Source organism: Calonectris borealis, chromosome 3 (genome assembly GCF_964195595.1).
Source record: "Calonectris borealis chromosome 3, bCalBor7.hap1.2, whole genome shotgun sequence".
Lineage (NCBI taxonomy): Eukaryota > Metazoa > Chordata > Aves > Procellariiformes > Procellariidae > Calonectris > Calonectris borealis.
Genome location: NC_134314.1, coordinates 116,789,520 through 116,814,909, shown reverse-complemented (window position 1 = coordinate 116,814,909; position 25,390 = coordinate 116,789,520). Strand labels below are relative to the sequence as shown.

Genomic DNA, 25,390 nt, shown 5'->3' with positions numbered 1-25,390 from the left:
TCAGATCAGAAGTAGATCTAGTCTAGTATGTCACCTCCACTTGTGGTCTGTTCTAGGTGACAACAGAAAGATGTGGTAATGGGAATATGCAGGTGTGATCTGACACTTAAAATTAGGCAGCAATTAGTACAAGCCTTGAAACACCACCCTATGTATCCAGTATCTCAGTAACGTTTGTGTCAGCGAGAACTATTGACTTCGCTTGTTCTTATTATCCAAATCAGTGTATAATCCGCCTTCTTAATACTGCTAAACTCTTAGCTTCAATAATTTCCTGTAGCACTGGGTTTTATAATCTAATTACCTGCTGTGTAAGGAAGTGCTTGATTTTGATTCTGCTACCCTCATCTTCCAACACATGCAGAGTCAACATTCAGATTCCTCTCTAGATCATTAATATTTTCTGGATTTAACTTCAAAAAAAAAAAAAACCAACAAGTTTTGCATAATTATTTGAGATAGAAGTACACATATAAAATGGACGACTATGGCAGTGCCAAACTCCCAATTTATCTAGATGATGTTATAGTGTATTTGCCTGCTCTCCCATGTTTACTTTTTTCTGGTTCTTTTTGTCTCATCTTTTCAGATTTAAAAAAAAAAAAGCTTTTCCTGTCAGGCATCACAGCCTGTAAAAAGCTAGGACATCCTTTAGTACTAACACTAGCATCATATTATTACTTAGAGATGTATAAAATAGTCTGTGGGCATTTATGGAAGGCAGGAATGCAAAGGGCTTACTTTCTTGACAAACCCAAATAACTTTTGGAATAAGTTGATCTCTGTAACATAGGCAGCACTATCTTTATAAAATACAATCAACTTGCAAAACTCAAGCCGCCACTTGCTCCCACCTCTACCCAGGAACGAACTTAAACAGAGCACAGCTAGAAATCACTTAACATGCTGAAAAGAACAGCAAGCAGCACATAGCACAAAATATTGTCATTTGCTTGCCAGTGCTTATTACGGCAATAAATAACCAGCTGCCTGCTACCCTTCACGTATAACCTTAGCGTGGAGGCTTGCTGTAAACACAGAAGCACTGCTCAGCCTGACAGCATTCCATCTGTCTGTGAAGGAGATTTTATAGGAATATATATGTGCATGCATAAGCCAGCCAAGGGGCTCAGCTACTATGAAACCTACAGCATGCAACACCAAGAAAGAAGGGGGGTGGGGTGGGGGGTTGTTAAACTCATGAAACGAAGGAAGAAATCAGACGCAGGAGAGCTCCAGGATAAAACTTCATGTACTCTAACCCACACTGATGCTGAATCACTGGCCTACGTTGTTTTGTTTAAAAAAATATTGTGGATGATGAAAGTGTGCTGCATTTTATACTCACAGTCTGCTACTAAAGGGTTATGAGTCACTATTTTTTGTGCTTTTATGCTGTAGACTCATCAGCTGCACACCAATGAGCTCAGTAAAGTAAATCAGAGAAACAGGCAAAAAAATTGAGGCCTGAATTAAGACACACAGAGAACTAGTTTAAATCCAGTGCCAGATCCCCCACTTACGTCATTTATTTCTGTGATAGGTGCCTGAGCTGGGAGGCTTTAGGAATATTTCATCTGGACCCAATCCATGTGGTGTGGTGCAAGCCAAACATTACAGAGGGGAAGCAAAGAGACATTGAGAGCAGCATTTGAAGGCAAAGGCAGGGACTAAATAACTACACAGAAAACCACGAAAAAACTCCACAATGATCCCCACAATCCTGGGATTAACCCAGGCCACATCACTGCAGAGAGCAGAGACCTCCAGTCAGAAGATGGTAATAGCCATCCAGGCAGTAGCACTGTGTCCTACCTCGTCACACATCTGTGGAGCATCCCCTGCAACGCTCCAGGCACTGGATCTACCTTAAGCTCTACTCACGTGCAGGAAACAAAGGAGGCCCACAGCCTCCTGCTCAGCTCTTACTCCAAATTTGCCATGGCAGAATGGGGTAGGAACAAGTTGCATCCTCTCACAGCAGTAAGTCTGGCCTCTACACTAAGCAGAGTCCTGGGAGCACAGCAAGGAATACAGGTTCTCATTTCAACAGCACCAGCATCCCTTTTTTCTCCTCCTCCCTGCCACCAGCCACAGAGGAGTCCCCGAGATATGTTTCACTGTTGCCAATTCACAGCAGCTTCAAAGAAGCTTCAAAGTCAGGGAATAAATTCAGAAACAACAAGAGATCATGGCAATCAGGGCAGATGTATCTTATTTTCTCTTGCTGCACTTCAATGACAACTGTCAGTGCAGAGCCTTTTGGGTCCAATAAACTCTAGATCATTTTTCTACCACATAGTCACACTATATGTCTCAGAATAGGTTTGAATGATAGAGAGATATGTGTAGTGAAAGCCTCCCGGTGAAAAGGAGAAAGTCAGGCTATGCATAAATGATCATTGGTGTAACAGATGCCCAGAAAAGGCTGAACTTCATAGAGACAATTTAGGCCTCTGAGGGTCCTCCAAGGTTTTTTGTATAACAGGACAGGTGAATCTGACAAATTACAAGGCAAAGACCCTACTTTTAGAATCAGACAAGGAAAAAAAAAGAGTAAAAATCTTGCTAAGAGTAATGAAGAGACATCCTTCATTACTGTACAAGTTCACTGCTTAGGCCGTGCAGGTACTTCATACAGGCTCATATACCTTATCTCCGTGACGTTCAGACACGTCCAAGAGATACCGGTATTTCAGCACACAGTGCTCTGGCACATGTTGCTTACATAAGCTATCCCTGTAAACTGGTAGTTATAGAACACTCTCTGATTATTTATTTATGCATCTCCAGGGGGCTGTTTGCTATCTCGGCAGTAACTATGATGAATTACATAAAAGCACCGTCAGAGTGGGAGGAACACTCATGTACAAACATGCTCCAACATGTGGCATGATGCAAACTGCTGTCTTTCTGTGGACTGCACCAGAAGGCAAAGCTTTTCAATGTGAGAAGCGAGGTTGGGTTCAGGGCAGGTGATGTGAAGAGGCATACACTTCAGAAAAACAAGCAGAAATGAAAGCCACTCCCAACAAAACAGCGTATGTAAGAGAACAAACATGGAAACAAGAGTTTTTAAAGACTTGAGGAGTCACATTTCTTATTTATGTGTTATATCACCAGAGTATCAAATCTCCATCTAAACTACAAACACTGCTCACAACTGGACTGGAGGTGATATGCCCCAGAGCATCTGATTAAATGTGTGAAGCTCAGGGTTTACTGGAAACTCTGTAGCATCGTTACCTGAGTTCTCTGTTTTGAGTACAGCTGCCGATACAGCTGTACTGCTTTCTCAAATGCCCATGCTAACCTGGGTAACCCACACAGTGCCATGCTATCAAAGAAATATCCTGGCGGGCTGGCACAGGATGACCTTAGCATGGCTTTCCAAGCCAATTCGCCCTTTTTCGTTGTTCTGTCTAGCCAGACTGGTTTAAATTGGGATTTTTAAGCCATTTTCACAGATCTTTACCACCCACACGTAAGTGATGCAGCTGACAAGCTGAGACACCAAGGCACACTCTGCAGACAGCAGGGAAGGGTAATGCTGGGTTTACATAACAAGGTTATCACAGGCATTTCATGTTTTGCCACTTGCTGGCTGCTCAACACAAATACATACATCTTGGATCATTTTTGCAGTATCTGCTCTACAACAAGACCATAATACCAAGCTGCAAAAAGCAGCTTTATTATACAAGAAAGGAGCCAACATCTTGGGAGCCCCACACAAAAGAATCTAACATTGATGAAAAGATGCCATGAACAAGTGTCCAGGTAACAAGAACAGTCACACTCCTATACAGCTATACCCAGTTATTTCAATTACTTAAGGATTCATGGCATGCATTTTCATTTTTCTTCAAGAAAAAATAAAGTATTTTGTGGAGACGTTTCACCTGTACAGCAGTTCTTCCACTCCAAAGCGACTGGAAACATTCATGCATACACCAGCATGTTTCACAGCCGCTATTACTGTATTATTGTAGCACTTCATTATAAAAATGCATATCCCGGCTTACAGGCCTCATGACTGCTTTGTAGCTTCTCCTCTCCAGCTGTTAAAGAAAATTGGAGTTTCACTGAAATTGTTTCCTACAAAAGATGCTTCTCGTCCTTAAAAGCAGAACTAAAAATGGAACAAGTCTAACCTGGATACCCTACAGCAGGGTCTGCAAGAGCTATAGTCCAACCCCTTTGTGTTCCCATTCTCCTCTGTGGTCTTTGCCCCTCATGTCTGCGAGTCTTCTAATGCAAACTTCTTGCATGATTTTAAAGCTGAAAATACATCCTAGAGGTTTTGGGTTTTTTTGAAAAAAGGAAACGAAACCTTTTTCTCCACAGTAGTAGAGAAAGTGAACTTCTTTCTTTGCCTCTCAATGTTTCAAACATAGAGTACTCACTGCTCATACATACATTGAAATCTGGTTCATATTATCCTTGTTCAGATATATACCAGCGCGAAAAACCCAATACAACTTTTACAGGAACACAGCATTGCAAGAGGGATGGAACACTTACTGGATTCTTGTCAGAAAGAAGAGATGAAGGGAACCAGACATTCAGTCTGCTGTGGGGAGGAGGCAGCTCCCAATCAAGCAGAAGAATAGATTTGGAAGGATGCATTCATATCTGGGACTCGCTCTCAGGCGTCACAGCCTCTGTACTGATCATGTACTCTGATCGTGGGGAAATCCTGTCAAAGCTCTGTGTTGTAAAGAAGGGTCACTTTATGAAATCCTCTCCTATGGGTCTCTGAAGAGAGATTCTCAAAGTTTGGAAACAACACAGCAGAGAAGGAAAGTTTGTCTTCCTGCAGCACGGCCTTCCTCCAGACTCTGCAAAGAAGCCTGGGAGAAAAAACGATGAACGTGTCCTGCTGCTGCACACACATGGCACCCAAATTCACCACTACATCAGGAAAGCCGAAGACATTCTCCCAGCCCTCGGCACTTTGCTTGGTGAAACACTTTTTGGATACCTGGAGCCAAACAACATGAACACACTAATCAATAGTCACTTCTGAATGGTAAGAAGTACAGCTGTGGAAGGTTATCTGGGAATTCACCATATAAAAACGTAACTTGTCTGAAAAAGAGGAAATGTACTGCAGTTAAAATGGTAACCCAAGGTGATGGGTAAAGAGGGAATGCTGCCCAGCTCCCACACACGTGTAAAATATTCTCTCCATCACTGCCATTGCTATCCATCTTCCCATACCTTGCAGCCCCACAATTACATCAGTGATTGTTCCTAGAGCTCCTCAGCTTCGAAACAATAACAAAATTAATCAAAACCTATTAGCTAGAGATTAAAAAACAAAACCCATTTTGCACAGGATTCCTGGCCTCTCCCTCAACCTCACAGACACTTTAATTTCCTCTTTCCCTTTCCTGAATCCTGCACTTTCATTCAACCTATATCCTTTCTACTGGCACTTCAGCACCCTCGCACAGAGCCACGATATTGCTGAAGGGAACGGAGTAGGGCAATGAAGCAGATGAGGATCTCTGCAAGAGCAGCCTGTGCTTTCGATTCTAATCATGTGAAGGAAATGGCTCCCGCTGCTTGCTCAAAGCCAGCACCTGAATGAGAAGCAGGTGGTAAAAACAGTCCCTGGGCAAGATTGAGCCGATGAGTCAAAACAAGGCATTTATCTCTTTTATAAAAATCTAATGGAACTTGAAGAATTTATACTACAGCTTTGCACTAAAATAACTGCCACAGGAAAATAAGAATCTCTAACCCCCGTCTCCCTGCCTGTGACAAGCCAGAGGCTCGTGTCGTGGCAGGCCAAACTTAACTGCTCTGGAGTATTCAGTAAATCCCTTGCAGCCATACACAGAAGCATGGAAGAGCACCAACACCAGTGTGTGAAACTGGTATCATGGGCATTAGTGCATTTTGGAGTCACGCTCTTGAAGGAATGATACTCACTTGCTGAAATATCATCCTAGGCCATGGCTTCCATGCTGGTTACCCAGAGACATACCAGATGCCACGAAGACCTGTTAACACAGCCTTCCCCTGAAGATTCTACAGCCCAACTAAAGACAATTTATAGACAAATTTGTTTCAGGTAGGAGCTCAGTGTAGTGAAGGCAGCCATCTCAACTGGACCTTTGCTCTGCAGGGGACTATTAACTTCAGTAAATGCTCTGCTCCCTCCAGCAGTATCAATTGACTGTCAACACCTGGCATCCAGTTGCTCCAGGACAGATCCACTTCCACTGATGACTCCGAGGGGTGAGGAACAGAGCTAATGTTTTTGAAAAAGCTGAGTAGGGCTATAAAAGAAAACTTCAAGCACAGAATAAACTTCACACTACATATGCGATAAAAACCTATTTACGGAATGGGGAAGCCCAGGGAAGCACCCATTAAGGAGGAACCGAAAGCAAGGATCAGCTTTTCAGCTATGTCTGCACTGTATTTTGCAGCTTTCCAGAGCCAGTAGCATCTGCCTACCCAAAGACACCCCCATCCCGACCTGGTATCAGTCTGTATTGTGGTCAGTAAGAACTCTTGAGGTCTTCTTGTACTACCTTAGAAATTCTTATTTGTCCCCATAATATTTCATGTCATCGTGGTGGTTACAAATGATGGCTGAAAGGCACAGGCTTTATAGAGTCTAAACTTGCCTATCATTCCTCTGTAAAACACATGCTTGAATGGTTTCTGTTCCCAATCGACAATTTTCCATCTCAAAGGAGTCCACATCTGCACTTCAGAGGCGGGAAAATGATTCATGAAGAATTGAACAAAGTCTTGTTCTCTGTCATTTATTTACAGGATTTAATTCCTTCTTATTTAAACAGCTAACTGGCCTGGTAAGATAAAACAGCATTGGCATAAGTATGTACAAAAATTGCCTCGCAACCACCTTAGGAACAATTGCCATAATGACATTACTGCAGCCTGAATTAGATTAGGTCACAGCAATGGACAAACACTGATAGCTATGATGAGAGAAATAAAAGCCCAGGTTGGAATGACAGTTTAGATAAAGATAAGGAAGAAACGGCCCGCAGAGACTCTTACACCACAAACGCAGAGCAAGGCGAGATTAAAAGACCCCAGTCCCACTGGTGGGCAGACACCGCTCTACGTACCTACTACAGGCCCACTGTCTGGCACTGTGTGCTGACAGTGTGGCTGTTATTGCCAGCAAATGAACTAGGCCCCTCTCACACCAGACAACTGGTAAAAGATTAATGAGACCTAAAATAGATATATATTGTTTGTACATGCCATGTGTGCGCTTTTTAGAGCTTTATGATATACTATCGCTAACAGCCAGACTGCTGTTGTCAGTGTAAAGTAAAGCATTCATAGTCGGTCATCTCCAGTAGATGGAGCTTTAAGAAAAGCTACAAATGCGTCTATTATAATAATGAAATTAGCTATATGGCATCCTGAAAGCAGGTACAAGCTTTTGTGCAGCCTCCTTTTTGAAAGGAATGTCAATAATGGTTTGTTATCATGACATTTTATATAGATACGCAGATTCCCCTTCTCACCTGACATTCAATAAATCCCTGCTCTGGCTACTGAAGTAGGATCATATTTGTTTTCCTGACTCACAGGCCTGTCTGACCTTTAGTTTTGAATCACTAAAACACTGTCTTCACATTTCAGTTTTGCCATTTCAAGTCTAAGACAAATCCTTGAGCCTCATAACCAGGAAGGACCGGAAAACCACCTTGGAAAATACAAGGACTACAAGCACAACAAACATCAAAGGCAGATGCAGAGCAAACATTTTATTGAAAACTGTGCCAGCAGGGTTTTGGAAGTAAAGCCAATAAAAACCATGAAGTTTCCTGAAATACAAGTCCAGCAATAACAGTTGATTTAGGGATCATGTTGAAGACTCAGCACACAGCACAGGGTGGGAGGATAACGTTTAGGACTTCTAGTCTTTAATTATAGGCTGAGAGAGTAAATATTTCCATGCTGTTTCGAGGACCATCTACTGAAAGGTCTGTATACTTTTTGGGATAAAAAGGACCACATTACCCAGGATCCACAGCAGGTAGATGCCTGTATGTGGACAATGGAGACGTGGGAGAAAAAACACCACCACAATTTAGCACAGAATAGGAGACAAGGCAGTGAAAGTGCAAAAGCAAGGAATATTACAAGGGAAGGAAAGAAGAGAACAAAGCATGTGAACAGACTGCAGTGAACAAAAAGACCAGGAAAAGAGCAAAAGACAACTTTGACCTACCTGCAGGGATCCTAAACTTCTATTACTAGGTAGTAAGAGACCTTTAAAGAGAGCACCTTTTTGAGACCACTGTCCTAGCCCAGGCATAATTCAGTGCCCAGCAAGGGAAGACTTCCCTTCCTCCAATACAGGTACCAAACTGGGGAGAAAAAGAATTAAAAAGAAAAAATCTAGCAAAACAACGCACAAAGAACTAAAAGCAAGGACAGACTGCTCTGAGCCATGTCACAGACATTGCACTGCACACTGTTCTTGTCCCCATATCTCTAAAAGATCATTGACAAGCTAGAAGGGACACACAGAAGGATAGTCTAAAGCTGCCTAAAGTCTTGAAATGGCTTTTCTTTGAAATAAAAATAAAATACACCAGGTTTCTTTAGCCTGGAAAAATACAACAGGGAGAATGTTTAAGATGCCTGTAAGACCACAAATGGCTTGGAGAAAGAAACAGCAGTGATCATACACTGTTTCTTAGCCTGCAGGAACTCAGGAGATTCAAGGGAACCAAGGAAGCAAAAGATGCAAAACAAAGCCAGTGGTTCCCCACAGTCCCACTCCCACATCGAAAGAGATAGAGAGGTCCAAAAGCAGTTAGACAAATTCCTGGAAGGATCATTCATCAGGAGCTAGTGACACAGTGATATGCCATCTGTGGCTCCTAAACCAGGAGTCCTGGAAGCTAAAGGCTTGCAGGGATGGGATCACTTCTGTTTGTACTGCTCTTTAAATACCACTGTTACCTGCTGCTGAGGACGAGTTACCACTCAGGCAGTCTTTACCCTGGTCCACTTTGGGCATTCTCATACTACCCTGTCCCGCATTTTCTTCTTTGGAGATGCTTCCTGTTGTATTGTGTGTCAATTAGAACTGACAAAACTGCTTAAATCCAAAGTTCATTTGTGTGAGGCCTTGCCAATCAGACTCTGACCTCATGGCTCCTGGCAAGGTGGCTCAGTATTTGCAAATGAAGAGTCTGAAGCATTTAAGAGAAATCTCCACAAAGCAAATGATGTCTGAAAAAATAAAATAATCCGACACATTTTTGCACACAGGAAAACAAAACCTCACTAAAAATCTTTTAGCAATGTAAGGGATGCAGCAGCATACATTCAGTTAGTAAGCCTTGCTATGTATAAGCATACGGACTTTACATTTAAGATGGAAAATAGCCTGAAGAGTTATGAGCTACCTCAGAAACACATCTTCTTCTCCATGGTGAACAGGACGAATGTGTTCTCTGATTCATGGCTTAGCGGTTGCATTGGGACTATTTACTGTTCCTTACTCTGAACCTTGTTTCACCTTCTCTGACCGAACAAGGACTAAATAAACTTCCTTCAGAAGTTTAAAACAGGTTCTTTGTACCTGGGTCAGACAGGTACAAGGTGCTGCTGGGCTTTGTTATCCCAGAAGGCAGCTAGAGACTTCATTGTCCTCTGTATAGCAGATACCGATGGAGCACAGCATGGTCACTGCCCCATGGAGCTCATCAGCCATGCGAGGGGGATGCACAGAACCCACAGGTACGAGAAACACAGACCACAGCACTGAAGAGCCATGCCCAAGACCACAGAGCAAACCAGCGGCAGTCAGTGCGATGGATTTGACAGGAAAAGGACTGTAAGAAGGTGGGATAAAAGCAGAATTTGGCTTTGAACAATACATTCAGTCTTGAATGTGTGGCATATTTGTTTGCCTCAACTCATTAACTGGTATAGAAATCCTAGGTATATCATCACCCTTTAAATACATGGGAACATCTTTGTGGAATGGTGATTCCAGGAAAAGAAAAAGACCACCTCTGGAAGTCTGGCTCAGATCACAGACCTAATCAGTTCTCTTGCTATTAGATTTCACCTGAACTATTTCCTGGGTAAGAAATTGGCAAATCTTAAGGTGCATGCATCTTCAGCCACAAGGTTTCCCCCCTTCCCCATCAGGACTTAGCATTAAATACTAGAAAGCAGATATGTTTTCCTAGCTTGAAAAAATGTATCAATGCAATGCACAGAAAGTTTTCAGTCCTGCTGGGAGCTGAGCAGCCAACTCCCTGCTCAGTCAGGGGATGCACAGTCACTCAGCTCTTTGCAGGGCTGTGAGCTACAGAACCAAACCAGTATTTACTGGCATCAGCAGGGAGCTCTGAATCAGTCCCTACCTGTGAAAGTTACTGTCCAGTACCAGAAACAACAACTTCATCTCTGTCAGGCTTATTAGAGCTGGAGAAGCTCTAAATCCAGCACCAAACACACATGCATACATATATCATTAAAAAGAACCCCCAAACCAGTACCCCCGTTCCCTTCCACACATACTTAGTCTGTTGCATTTGTTAACAAAAGGTGACTCATTAAGCAATGGCAATTTGTTACAGGTCAGGCCCACTCTTAAAGCTACCATGCGGATGAGCCACTAGCTCCTAGCTCTACAGTAATCATGCAGTAGCTCTCAGTACAAGGCTACAGCATCCAGTTACAAATTTGATAAGCAACTGCTTAGGACTGGCTTTAGGGAGGAAACAAAACTGCCAACATTTAGAACCATTTAGAACCATTTAGAACCATTTAGAAACCACTTCACCGTTTAAAGTTTGATGGGAGCATCCCAAGTTGGAAATCAACCCATTCTGTTTCTGCCTCTACATAGAGAAGCTGGCGCGGGTTTAATTAGCCTATATGCTCAATTAAAAACAATGAATGAAAGGAAACAACGGTGATGGTCCCTCAAAGTCACCCTCAAATATACAAATTCCAAGTTCTGTATTGTGCCAGCACTTTTTAAGGATTTGGGGATAACATGCAGAACACGTATTATGCTCCTTTCCATGTTGAAAGGTTTGGTAATTAGATTGGTGGATACAGCTGAAACTGTGTGCCTAATGAGAGTGAACCTACCAAATCCTCTTTTTCTGGGAAAAATATATGAGCTGGGTAGCAGAAGAAAACTCACTCTGAGCAGATGATGCAACTCCAAACAAGTCAATACAAAACCTTAGACTACAGCACACAGTTGCGCTGCACAGTTTTTCCCCAGCACCTCTGAGAGACAAACTCCCAAGCTCTCCTTTACGCACAGAACCGCAGAATCCAATCAGACTTCAGTGCGGAAGAGCAACTCCTTGTCTTTGTCACTGAAGCATCTCCTCTGAGCTTGATTTCTAATTACTAACGGTTTAATACAAACTGTTCCTTTTCACAGAACATAGAGGTACTCTGAAGCATTAAAGTCTAAAAGGCCAGTCACATGACTCAGTATTTTCCCTTACTGATATAAGTATAGTGCTCTAATTCTCCTTAAAATAGGATTAATTTTCTTCCTCAGAGTGTGAAGAATAAAGCACTGTCGTCTTCTCTTCCAGGATTTATTTTTGGCTGGATTCTTTATGTAACACATTCCTGAAAAATTAATTTTCAAAAGATGTAAGACCTTCAGCGACTCAGTGGTGCTGACTGCTTTATTTTTTGTTGTGCGGTTTCCCTGTATTCCTTTTATGTAAGGTAGCATGAATTCCACTTTGCAGCTTCATTCAATATTCAACAAAACTGGACCACAAAGAGATGCTTGGAAAGTTAATGCTGCCAAACTCAGCAGAGCCATGTAGTTACCCAACCCAAGGGCCTGCCCGTGACTTCAGTGGAGCTGCATAAATTCAAGTCCACTGAGCATCTGCCCCACTGGACCACATCATCTCTACAAAATTATCAGGATTTGAAATATTTCACCTTTTTTTCCCTCTTGCGAAGACTAGAGTACTAAGAAAAATCTAGTCATATCTGAGAGTGTACTTGGTTAGAAATCATCAATTAAAAAAAAAAATACACATTCACTTGAAAATAGGTGCTTCTTTGCTTTTGATAAGTTAAACAAATCTCCCGCCTTAACAAATAACTGGATGTTTAAATGAGTATCAGGGATAAAATAAAAAGTTGCTAAAAACAGAATTTTTGGAAAGGCTAGAAAAATGACAGTTGCACCCAAAAAAAGCGTAATATAACCAAGCTTTAAAGACTCTTCATTTACATAACAAAATCAGATCCCAGCATGGCTATAATTGTAACAGACAGAAGTAGAAAGGCTATTCCCAGACAAAACCAAATACTTCACCAACAGACAACATTAGCCACCTTATGCCAAGATCCATGCAGTAAACAACGTGCAACCAACACTTCTGAGAAGTATTCCCACATCAGCCTCGGGGATTGTTTAGCATCATTTCTCAACAGCAATAAACTGACACAGGACTGAGCTCTGTACAGTGACATACAACCCCACCACCAGTTGAAAAAAAAAAGAAAAAATCACTAGCCCTCTAAGTTCCAAGCATGCAAGGCTGGTAGCATCAGAAACGGATAACGTTGCTCACTAGAGGGCAGCAGGAAACAAACCAAAACCAATAAAAATCCAGTAATTCCCAAAATAGGGGCCATGATCTTCAGCAAGGCCAAGGAAGTTATGCACAGGTCATCTACCTAAAAAAACCCCATTAATTCCGATGGTGTTTGGGATCACAGTTCAAACTGAAAAAGGTTTGCAAGTGGGAGAGCATGTTAACTTCCTGCAGTCAAAGGAGACCCTTATAACAGCACAAAGCACCTTTGTACAGCACCCTCCCCTTCATCTCCACATCAAGCCAAAAAGTAAGATAGCCTTTGGGCAATCTATAACTTTTTGTCAAAGCGAGGCTATCAGAAGTTTCTGTATCTAACCGCGGCAGCCAGGAGCACACGTACAACTCCTTCTTAGCTCAGCTTCGGCTCAGTCTGAAAGTGATTTAAAACATCACACATGTTTTGGATTTACAAAGTTAACATAGACTACTTAAATGAGAATATATAAAGGTCTTTAGCCTTCAAGTTGTCTTCAGCATGGCCTGACAAAAAGCCATTTTGGAAATTCTGCTACCTCTAGTAACAGTCCTAGCTGAGACAGCCAAGCTATAATTTCTATACCAAGTAATGAATGAATACAGTACTTCTGGGCTGAACTGAATCTTCAAGCACCCATCAAGTGCCAGCCCTGAAAGGTTGCTGCTGACATGACAAGTACAGCCTGCTCCTTTCATTTTCAGCATCTACGTCACCACTTGTGCACAACTCCCATACGGAAAAAGCACAAGCCATGCCAGACTTCTTCAGCAAACACAACCCACTTCTGCAAAAGAGATTAAGCAATTCTTGACAAGCAAGTGGACATGGTAAACAGGAGAGAACATTCAAAGAGAAGTCAGAACACATGCACCAACATTAGCATGACTCCTCAGTTGCTAATAAAAGATGTAACAACCCACTGCAAAGCATGTAAATTCACTGGGTATGTGTAGCATTTTTTTCAGAGAAATCACAATTGCCTATAGAACTGAGAGCTGTATTAACAGGTTGGATATCTCTGCTTTCTTTAACACACATGCTTGATTGATTGAAAACCCAGAGAACAACCGGAACAGTCCAAAAATCATGATGGCTTTCATTTTTAAACTGGGATGATCTTGTGATCAGGTGTCCTCTTGATGTTAGTGGCAATTTCAGCAGCAGTGCCGTGGCCCGGACTGACTGACTGATTTGCCTGGAGCCAGTGAGTCTCCAGTGAAATGGTTCTGCTCCATTTTCCCCAAGCTCTCATGACTTCTTCCAAACAGACTATTTTTGAAGGAAGCCTACAAAAAAAAGGATCGATCAAAAGGAACCTATAGCCTGGGTCCCCGCATCGGAAAAACAATTAATACTCTAACATTACTTTTTCCAGAAGCCACCATTCTAGAAAGACCATAACCTCATATGAAAGACAGGACACGTAGAAGACTGCTGTATCTTGGCATATACCTGTGCTGCTGCCAGAAAGAGCAGCTGTCCCCATCTCCTCCACATAAATATTCACGTGGCTGCCCAGCAAGCTGGGTCAATTCCCCGAGCTGACTCCTCATGTGGCCACCTGATTACCAGCGCTAAGGTTGGAGCAGGAATAAGAAGCACGGTCAAGGGCAGCCTGGGACTCCCCCTGCATTAGAGAGGTCAGGGCAGTCCATGGAAAATAACCAAAGGTAAGCCTGGGCTTAAACCTGAAGCAAATTGCAGGAACAGAAGTAGTGCTTTTGGAGAGGCAACTAAAGGTTGAACACACCCAAAATTACTTTTATTATTGATTTTTTTTTTTAAAAAAGCTAGCCACCTTTTAGATAGACAGAGGCCTCTCCAATCACACAGTGAACTCTGTCTTCCTGCTCCACTCCATCTCTCCAGCATCATCCTTCTTCTCCTACTGTCATCCTTCCTCTATTTTCTCTGTTCCTGTGACGCTACATTTTCCGTGTACCTTCTCCTTCCACTGGATGACCCTGTCTATCCATCCATTCTCCTAAGTATGCAGCTTTTTAACTACTTTTCATTACAAAGAAAAAGTGACTAAGGGAGAAGCTACAGGACAAACAAGGAGACCCATGCCCCCAAGATCGCTAGCCCCAGGGAACAGCCATGCAGGCAGATGGGGCTGAGCTCTGCCCATGCTTCAGACAGGCAGCCTCCCAAGCATGGTGCTACGGCTGAGCCCTCAAACGCTGCTTACAAGCTTGGTAGCATCACTCCAGGGCTGCGCTGGCAAACCCAGCTCTGTCAGACCACGCAGCATGGGCAGAGCCCAGGACCCTGCCTGCACCACATCCGTACTCTATTCTCTAACCCTTTTTTAGGCCGCAATTTTTCCAGGCAAAGACTATGTTTCCACTGCCCCTGGTATGCTCTGGTTCAGTGCCCTACAAGAAAAAGGAACATTGCCAGTGACTTATTTCTTTGTAAGCAACCTTTATTAGGTGCCTGTCAAATATTAATCCAAATAATTTAAGGCTTCCCCCCCACATACCTGAGCGCTGCCAAGTAAGAACTTTTGCTGGCAACTTTTCTTAATCCAGAGGAAGTAGTAAGGTGTTGCCGCAGCATTGTACAACTGAGTGATGCAGATTAGAAACATATAAACAATTAATAATTTTAAAAATTATTTTCCAGTATGGGGTAAAAAAAAAAAAGGAAGCATACTGAAAGGTTCACTGATCCAATTTAATTTTCTCACTCTATCACCACTTAAACACTTGAACTTACTATGACAATAAGCTAAAAGTATGCATGTTTGTTGCAAGAGTAGAGCCCTCACTCTCGCACAAATTGTAAACCCACTCATTTATACATAACTTAGACATTTAGTAGTATTCCCACAGGACTATTGTTTTCTTGCCTAGGGATGCCTGCTTTCAGAAGGCCCTGTTTTCATGGCTAATGGGTACTATCTTCTGCTACTACAAGTGATGGAGCCTCTCTAGAATAGTAAGACCTATGACTCAGGCACTAGGAATACCTCCATATCCATTTCCAGCTCCTGAGGTTGGGATGGCATGGTATTTCAGTCAGTCTCAGTCCAGTTCATGTGACAGATGTCACAAAACACAGCCTGTGCTGTCAGTCTGCTTCTTTCCTAAGGAAGTTGTCACATTCCCAGAGACCTAACAGCCTTTTGGAAATGCTTTTGAATCACTAAGGAAGATCCCCACCCCTAATAAAAAACTTTCAAGTTTGATGAGAAGACCCATCATCCATCCTGCCCAAGCCCAGGACGCAATCTTCTGGTCATACTGTGGGGTGCAAGCTATAGCCCCCCCTGGGCCCCCCTAATTTATCTTGTGTCACACAGCAGTTTACAATGTCTCGTGAGAAAACAAACAAGCAAAGGAGCTTCCTTTCCCAAGATATGTTTGACAGAACTTGCTTGTCCAAGAACATCTGATGCAGGCAGACTGTTTTTAAAACCGTCCTCCTGCCTCTTCTGCCACACTGACCAAACTCAATGGCTTAGAAAGCTGAAGTTACATCAAAAAAGAAAGAGAGTTTAAGTGAGTATGTATATTGGTTTGACGCTGTTATAAGGAGAAAGGAACCAAGATGTTCAGAGCATGAACCGGGTCCGATGTGATACTTGGTTATTCCACTCCTAGGAGCACAGGGTAAGGAACCATTTTACAGTGTGTATCCCATAGTTATTGCCCAGTGGTTTCAGTTGTGAGGGGTCTCTAAAACAAGCGATGAAGGAGAGGGTTCATAGGCCTGATCTGCACTCCTCAGCACACCTGGAATCCTCACTGACACCAGGGGGTGTTGGAGACAGCAAGGAGGCAGGATCTGGCCTCTCAGCATACCTTGGTATTGAGCTTCAGCTACATATTCCACACGTGCACTGTAAACGACTTGCCCGATGCTGTCATTTGGGCTTAGAGCTGCCTATCTTCATTTCTGCATATGTCTCTGCTGCTATGCCTCAGACCAGTCTTAGGACTGCTGAGTGGTCATGCAGTTCTTCTGTGCATCCCACTCATGACAGCAATCAAGTCCAGTTGCCCCGAGCCACACTAAATGGTGTTTGAGCAATTAAGCTGCCCTACAAACATTGCAGGAACTGCCTCACAGCTCCCAGAATTTCTTCATACCTGCAACACATGGCTTGTGAAACTCGAGCAGACAAATGCCTTCTAGTCTGTTTCACTGTTAGAGGAAATTACCCATCCTCCTCTCTCACGACAGCGGAAAAGATTTGCTCAGGACATTCCTCGTAGTGGTGGTCACCACTCTTATGCACAAAAAATAAAGCAAAATCTCAAACCACATACACTATTCCTCTAATGCAATATGGATCATGGAATGTGATATGGATCACGGTTTAAAGTAGAAGATTTGCATCATTAGTAACATAAGACACGTGACTTCCCGGTCTGCGTAGGAAAACCAAAGCAAAAACTGGTATCTACTGTTTGCAGATTTCATTAAAGTTCTGGATGTCCCACAATTAGAGGTGAAGACAACTGCGCAGACAAGTAGTCAACATTAACAGAGCTAGATTAGTTTGGCAGATCCTGCCGCTTACCTCTTTAGCATGCAAAATAGTGGAATTCCCACTGAAAAATATCATGTCTAATTCCAAGTTGACTTCTTGGAACTAGGCCAAAGTAAATCACTCAGTGACAGAGGAAGAAGAGGAGCCAAACTCTACTTTTACACTACTTAAGACTCCAAAGCAACCAGAAATGTCATCAGTGATGTTTCACCTGCTCAGGTGCGTTGACAAACCATCTCCAGACATTATTTGCGGATCAGATTTTACTTCCCCCCCACAATATTAAATATAATACTACAACCTTCAGCCCAGCCAGCATGAATATATGGCAAGAAGTGTCACTGGGACGGTGCGTTTCGATTTCACATTTCTTGCCATATATTGACACTGACTGGGCTGAGGGGTATAGTAATCAGAATGTGCCAGCTATCCCTTGATCTTCTCAGATACACCATTACTCCTGAGAATCTGAAGTAGTGGCTGACCTAAAATGCTACTTCTGCAGGAATCAGTCCTCCTTCAAGTGAGGAAACTGCTGTCTCCCAAGAGTTGAACTGAAGCAGTTCTCATCACACTTGTGTCATTAGCACAAGCAAACATTCACTGTTATAATTTTAAAGAAATGGGCTACGAAGACCACCTCCTGAGCTCATGAGGGGAAGATACATGATGAGCACATGAAAAATATACGGAAAAGTTTAAAAACATTTCTTACTGACTATGGTAATTTGAGACAGTATTTCCTACTGATGCCTGGAGGATTGCTCTGTGGGTTAGTTCAAGTAACTCTCTTCCTCTGAGAACACACTAAACATGAAGAAACATGTGTTGTCAAAACATTAGCAGCTGATAGTATCCTCTGAACTCATTGACCCACAGTTCACATTGTATCTGTCAAGCTGGCACAGACTGTAGTTCTGGTAAACTGTGTTTTAAGACAAAGCAGATGCACCAGTATCAAGACTGCTGTTACTTCAGTCAAATGACACACTGCCTAAATAGATAATGCACTGGCTAAATAACGAGCAAGTGGAGAGACAGAAGCTGTTACCTGTTGGCAGAGAGGGAAAAGTATCAACAGAATGAAAAAGCTCCTCGCTGTTTTCAGAGCTGTGTGGAGGCAGAAAGGGCTCTGCTAGGTCACAAACAGAGGGCAGGTCCAATATGCTGCTCTCCTCCAAATGATGACTTGGTGACGTCTCTTTTCCTTCCATGGTCCCACTGCAGAGACACAAATGTGACTGAGCTGGGTTTTTAGAGCGTGAAAATCTAAGCACAAATCAACACAAATGATCTGGCATTTTTGCACGGCTTTATGAGCTGAGAGAAGCTGTTCTAGCATACTTGTACTTCATTTAGAATAAAAGCAAGTTCAAAGATGTAAGGGAAGAACAACCGCAAAACCCACAGACAACAGCCCTCAGCCCCAAGTAGGATAATTAGGAGTCCACAACAAATCTGGCTTTCCTAGAGGCTTCCCAGAAGTACATATTCAGGCCCCAAAACTAGAAAGCTACAGAGTATATTCTCTTCAGGCTACATAATACTGCAACTTAAAAGGAAACATGTTCTACAGGGTCCCTTTCCACTGATGCTTCTAGAAGTCACAAGCCAAACCCATCCCTCCCAGCTCTGTTCATGAAGTTCATCACACTCACTAGCAGAAGAGCATCTTAAAACTTGGTAGTCTCAATCTCACAGGGATGGCAAGGATTTTCTGGTGCGGAGACAGTAGGGCAGCTGTGTTGTATACCCTTTGCACAGCACTTTGGAAAGCTGCAGTTGAACCATCCCCACATCCCAACACCCTTCTCTTGAGCTCCCTCAACCAGTCCACCACTGCAGAGGGCAAGAACACCCAGCTGGGTGGAGAGCAGGACAGCCAGCTGCCCAGCTCCACATCAAGAGCCACAGTGGTTGGGCAAGTCTTTTGGAGAGGATGAAACTAAAGTGTTCCAGTCCAGCAGCTCCAAGCACAGCCACACAAGTGTCTGGGGCAGGAGGGGAGTGAAAGGCAAAAACTTGGTGTGGCAGGAGCTCACAGGATGACAAACAGAGAGAGTAAGTAGGAATCCTTGGGCCAAAGCATGATTAGCACTGACTCAGTAAGAGGGGCTCTCAGGGAAAGACATCTGCAAGGAAAGATGCAGAAGAGGCCCCAAACACCCTCAGTTTCCAGCTGATACCTCAGTCACCACCTTTTGGGCACCTTGCACAACCCCTCGTGAGGCAGGCGAGACTCTCCACAAACAGTAAAGATTCTGAGCAGAGCACTGTTGTACTCCAGCCCACATCTCTAGCAACACCAAATAGAGAAGAAATTGACCCAGTCCTTACTGCAAAAGCCTTATGCCAGAAGGACTTTCATGCAAGAGCTCCACTTAAACACCCACTGAGCACTGATGATGAGATTAAGTGGGGTAAACGTGAGCTGACATCGTGTTTTCTTCCCCTCACTCAAGTAACAGATGATGCTTTTCATGGAAAAAATGTGGACAGAACAAGAGTGTTTCTCATGAAACATATCAGGTGCCTTGACAAACCGTCTCCAGACATTATTTGCTGATCATATTTAGTTCCCAGCTCTTACAGAGACTCCAGGAGATTTTGTGCAAGTCTCTTCCTTCATCTGTTTTGTCTCTTATATGCAATAAAAAAACCCAGATTGTGGCTACCTGCACCGCCCCGTCCATGCAGCTGTATCCTTCTGCTATTTTTGTAAAGAGTGATAGGATAGAGGAACCAGATCCAGTGGTCAGGCAACGGCTTGGGACCCTGCAGGCTCATATTTATCTCCTCTTCTATAAAATGGAGAAGGCAACACACTCTTATCTCAGGGGTGTTGTCAGTGAGGAATGTTACAGCCACAGGGGCCAAAGAAATCCCTAGACGGGATTAGTACTAAAAAATGAAGTAAATACCCCCATGCAGATTTTTTTTAAAAAAACACCATTCCTTAGGTGCTTCTGTGTTGAGTAAACTTGTAGCTAAGATGCACCTCTGACCTTTGCAGAATGCTGACTCACTAACGGACAGAGTGGAGATGTTGGCTGTGATGCTGGAGGAGACCAGCTGCCTTGCCTTGGAGGGACAAGCAAGGTCAGTGCATTCACAGAAAGTTTCCATGAAAAACGGAGTGAAACAAAGCACACAACCCTCTGCCCCCCAACAGTCACTTCAGAAGGAAGCTTCTCCTCCGTTGCTCTTCATGTGCCAAAACACAGATGATCTGTGTTTTGATGATCTGCACAAGGAACGCAGAGAAGGAGAGACTTTCCTGAAATGTTGTTTTCATGATTTGTGCTACTTTTAGAGAACAAAACTGCCTATTTCAGTCCTTGGTCTGGAAAAAAAAAACACATCAAAAACCCAACCAATCCTATCCCTCCAAGGGCAAGTGGGAGAGTATAGCAAGAGGAGCTGCTGGTGTGGTACCACAGCAGCTTAAGGCTGTCATTGATATGGGCTGCTGTGATCCTGGCCACCTCTGCCAGTTGCCTGTGCCAGCCTCCTTCCTTGTATTGCCACAACAGGGGTAACAACGGGGGCAGCCATGTGATGATCAGGTTCAGATAAAACAAATCACTTTTTTTTAAACAAAAAAAAAGGTTTCCCTTGGATCAGCTTCCTCTAGTCCTCCAACTATTTCAGAGTACAGTTTGACCATGTAAAGCAGCGTAAGTCAAGGCTACAGCAGTTCTACTCCCAAAACTGATAGAGAGACTTGTCTGTGAACCTAAGCAAGACCTCAGCTCAGCCCTGGACCTTCAGGCATGTGGAAGAGACACACTATTACCTCTGTGCCATACCTGGGAACAGCACTAATGCGGAAGCAGTCACCTTGGACAGAGTCCGGGAGCAAACAGTCAGTCACTGCTTCAGGATCTCCTCCTTCTTCCTTCATGGTTTGTCAATCCCAGCTCACTGGAATGAAACAAACAGGCTGGTTAAATGCTTCGCATCAGCTGATCGGGCTGACGGACAGTGTCACCTTTCAAAGCACATATGCCAGCTGCTGTCAACAGTCAGTCATCACATATACCACTGTTTGTCGGGTCTGGCACAGCTTTTTCTAGGAATCAGAAACAGCACATCTAGTGATGCCCTTGAATCTTTTGACAGCAATGGAGACCTCCTGGAAAGGGACCAGTACACTCTAGAAATAAAGCCAAGATTTCCTTTACAAGAAGCTGCCAGATAGGTTGTTTATTCAAACCCCGTAAAGCAGAGAAGCGAATTACAGCTGGCATCCTTCCCTCCCTCTTGCAGAGGAGCAGGTAGTTTCCCAACAGGTTTATCTAGCAGTGCTTTGACATCGATAGCCTGTGCTGCGCCAAGCCTCAAAATGCGTTTTAAAAGGGCCACGAAACCCAGCCTGCAGAGCAAGCCACAGTCCCATGAAACCCAAACCCTGTTTCCCGCCCTCTGCCATTACCTCATTATTTTCAGTGAGCAACCAGGACAAACATACTTTCTGAGGAAACCGGCTTTGCCTCCGGGCCACCCTCGACTGGCGGCACTGCGCTGCTACTGGCAATTTCCCGGACAAACGCACGCCGCTGGTCCTGCACAAACACGCCAGGTTGACGGCGCGCCGCGAGACGTGTGATGGGCACATCGGTGGGTGCGAGGCGCTGGCCTTACCGGCTGCCCTGCTCAGCTGGTTTTGGGGGGCGCAGGAGAGGGGGTCGTCTTCCTCCCAGTCTCGTTTCTTTCCCCCTTTCCTGCAGCAGAGATACGCGTTATTTCAACAGCCGCTCCCTTGGCAGCAAAGGGAAAGGAGAGCAACACAGGGCAGCCCCCCACAGGCCTGGTGCGAGCCAGGCCCCTCCGAATCCAGAACCCCCCGCGACCTCGTCATGGCTGCTGCCTCCGCCCCCCCGCCGCTTTCTGAGGAAAAAAGCAGTCTGCAGTGCCCCACGGACAGCAAAACATCGCGGAGGGGAATAAGGGGAAAGCCAAAAGCACGCCAGAGCTGCTCCGGGCCCGGCCGTACCCCCAGCCCCCCTCAGGCCCTGCTCCCCGCTGCCGGGCGGGAGACGACGGGCGCGGGCAACACCCCCGCGCTCCGAGGCCGCCGGCCGCCATGTCAGCGAAGGGCGAGGTGAAGCGGGCAGAGCCATCTTGGCTGCGGGCAGGCACGGGCAGAGGGGCCCCGGGCACGGCGCTGTGGCGGGGGGCGGGACGGCGGCGAAGCTGGCGCTGGCACGGACCGGGGCGGCAAGGGCAGACGCGGCGCCTCCCTGCTGCGCCCCCGAGCCGGCGAGAGCGTCTGCGCGGGCGGCGGGCCCGCCCCTGAGGGCGGCTGGACAAGGGCAGCCTGCGGGTCTGCGGGCGGGCGTTGTGCGGGGAGAAAGAGAAAAGAGGAGAAAAATACGTATATAGGAATGGGGGTGGGGGGGTGAAAGCTGTTTCCTGTCAGGTTTTCCTCAAAACACATTTAACTCGGTTTTAATTCTCTGGGTTCAGAGGGGAGAGGTTTTAGTATAGAATCATAGAATCGTACAGGTTGGAAAAGACCTCTAAGATCATCGTGTCCAACCGTCAACCCAACACACCATGTCCACTAAACCATGTCCCTAAGCACCTCATCTACACGTCTCTTAAATACTTCCAGGGACGGTGACTCAACCACTTCCCTGGGCAGCCTGTTCCAAGGCCTGACCACTCTTACAGTAAAGAAATTTCTCCTAATGTCCAATCTAAACCTCCCTTGGCGCAACTTGAGGCCATTTCCTCTCGTCCTATCGCTTGTTACTTGGGAGAAGAGACCAACACCCACCTCGCTACAACCTCCTTTCAGGTAGTTGTAGAGCACGATGAGGTCTCCCCTCAGCCTCCTCTTCTCCAGGCTGAACAGTCCCAGTTCCCTCAGCTGCTCCTCATCAGACTTGTGCTCCAGGCCCTTCACCAGCTTCGTTGCCCTCCTCTGGACACGCTCCAGCACCTCAGTGTCCTTCTTGTAGTGAGGGGCCCAAAACTGAACACAGGATTCGAGGTGCGGCCTCACCAGTGCCGAGTACAGGGGCACGATCACCTCCCTGCTCCTGCTGGCCACACTATTTCTGATACAGGCCAGGATGCCATTGGCCTTCTTGGCCACCTGGGCACACTGCCGGCTCATGTTCAGCCGGCTGTCAATCAGCACCCCCAGGTCCTTTTCCTCCGGGCAGCTTTCCAGCCACTCTTCCCCAAGCCTGTAGCGTTGCCTGGGGTTGTTGTGGCCGAAGTGCAGGACCCGGCACTTGGCCTTGTTGAACCTCATACAGTTGGCCTCGGCCCATCGATCCAGCCTGTCCAGGTCCCTCTGCAGAGCCTTCCTACCCTCCAGCAGATCAACACTCCCGCCCAGCTTGGTGTCGTCTGCAAACTTACTGAGGGAGCACTCGATCCCCTCGTCCAGATCGTTGATAAAGATATTGAACAGGACCGGCCCCAGTACTGAGCCCTGGGGAACACCGCTCGTGACCGGCCGCCAACTGGATTTAACTCCGTTGACCACAACTCTCTGGGCCCGGCCGACCAGCCAGTTTTTTACCCAGCGAAGCGTGCACCTGTCTAGGCCGTGAGCCACCAGCTTCTCTAGGAGAATGCTGTGGGAATCAGTGTCAAAGGCTTTACAGAAGTCCAGGTAGATCACATCCACTGCCTTTCCCTCAGCCACTAGGCGGGTCACCTGGTCATAGAAGGAGATCAGGTTGGTCAAGCAGGACCTGCCTTCCATGAACCCGTGCTGGCTGGGTCAGCCTGGGTGAGGCGAGGCAGCAGCGGGGCTGCCAGCACCGCCATCCCACACCTCGCACACGGGCTTTTGTCTCGTCCTGCTCAGGACTTGGTCGTTTTACACCGCTGCTGTGCGATCCCCGACCCAAGGCGCAGCCTGGAAAAGCCCTGAGGAGTGGTGAGCACAGCAGGGCTGCGCTGGGCCCGCAGGGTGTAAACAACATAGCGGGGCCCAGAGAAAAAAAAGAAAACCACAGTTCTCACTGGGGACGTCAGCAGGTGGGTAGGCTGTGAGTCTTTCTCCTAGGGGTTACAGAGCTCATCTACAATAATTCGTATGGAGGTCAAGGAAACAGGCCAGTAGTCGGCTGCTGCGCACCAAGGGTGTCCACGTTCTCCCACGTGGCACCGAGTTTAACAAGCAGCACAGTGGAAGCTTTGCAAACCCTGCTGGAAAATAGGAAACAAACCACGCTGAATTTGGGGCATACACATCGCTTCGGCACATGGCACGATTGCCGCATGCTGTGATGGCCACGACAGGCGTGGTGACAAGGACCCCAGCGGCAGTCATGGGTGAGCGACGCAGACATCCTGACTCTCTAACAGGGGTGCAGCGAGTGCCCCCGGCCACACGCTGGATGCTTTCCCAGCAAAGAGAATATATTGCAGTGCCGCTGACAGAGCGTGCATGGCACAGCCAGACATCCCGGGACACCGCCACCGGCAGAGGTCAGGGAGCAGCCCCTTCTATTGTCCAGGCAGGCAGTCAGGGAGGAAAACGGCCGGCCGGCCTGCCGGGGAGAAGTGCTGCCAGGGGAGAGCTGGCTGCGCTTCTTGGCACGCACGCTGCCAGTGAGACTGGGAAGGAGCTGGTAGTTTTTTCCAAGAGCCTTTGGACTGCAAAGCAGATGGCAAACTGATGTGTTTAGAAGGAAATCGTTAAAAGGAAGAAAATAAATTTGAAGTTCTGTGGTTGCCAAGAGGGTTTCGTTTTGCTCCCAGGTGAGCTGGCTCGAGCCAGGGAAGGTTCCCACAAGGAGAGCGTTTGAGTCTGCTTTTCAGGCACAGCAGCAGTGACTCTGCCTTATACTTACAGCCTCCCTCGAGCCAGGCCTGCACTTTTGGGGTCACCGTGCAAGTAGAGATGCAAGCCTAACTACCTCCTAGGCTGTAGCTAAACCCAGACACAGCTCTAGTGCCAGGCTACCTCTTGCCATTCACTGCACCCAAGAACTAACCATCCCTCTGGGGAGTGGGGTGGCTCCTTTTTTTATGAGCTGGAAGGCAGCACTCCAGCGCTTCATTTCCTTGCAGGGAGTGGGGCTGGAGCTGAGCTGGGGAATGCAAAACACCAGTAGATCTGCCTTATTTAGCTATGGGAGCACATGCAATATTACAGCATCCAGAAACCAGCCATATCTGTGGTTTCACCTCTGGATCATCCCAAGTCTCTGCCATCAGAAAAACTCTGGCAGTGAGGAACTTGGTAGGTATTGCTGGCTCCTGGAAAAGTAAGGAGCTCCAGCAAACAGAACTGACAAGGAAGCCGTAGTGCTTATTAAC

At 45.6% G+C, this 25,390-nt stretch overlaps 1 protein-coding gene across 8 annotated transcripts in view; it reads right to left on the bottom strand.

Annotated features, from left to right (window-relative positions):
- SHLD1 (shieldin complex subunit 1) overlaps window positions 1–24,221 on the bottom strand; it is a 49,066-nt gene extending 24,845 nt beyond the window's left edge. The window contains exons 1-5 of one of the 8 annotated variants that reach the window (XM_075147564.1): window positions 22,315–22,333; window positions 21,746–21,825; window positions 21,537–21,666; window positions 20,911–21,025; window positions 18,153–18,322 (exon numbers count right to left, since the gene is read on the bottom strand). In XM_075147564.1, the coding sequence (XP_075003665.1) occupies window positions 18,153–18,322; window positions 20,911–21,005 (265 nt within the window). In that variant the 5' untranslated portion in view covers window positions 21,006–21,025; window positions 21,537–21,666; window positions 21,746–21,825; window positions 22,315–22,333. Of the gene's footprint in view, window positions 1–18,152; window positions 18,323–20,910; window positions 21,026–21,536; window positions 22,262–22,314; window positions 22,361–24,203 lie in introns of those variants that run through there. The other 7 variants (XM_075147562.1, XM_075147566.1, XM_075147563.1 and 4 more) reach the window with 7 other exon arrangements.
- Window positions 24,222–25,390: the final 1,169 nt, after the last annotated feature.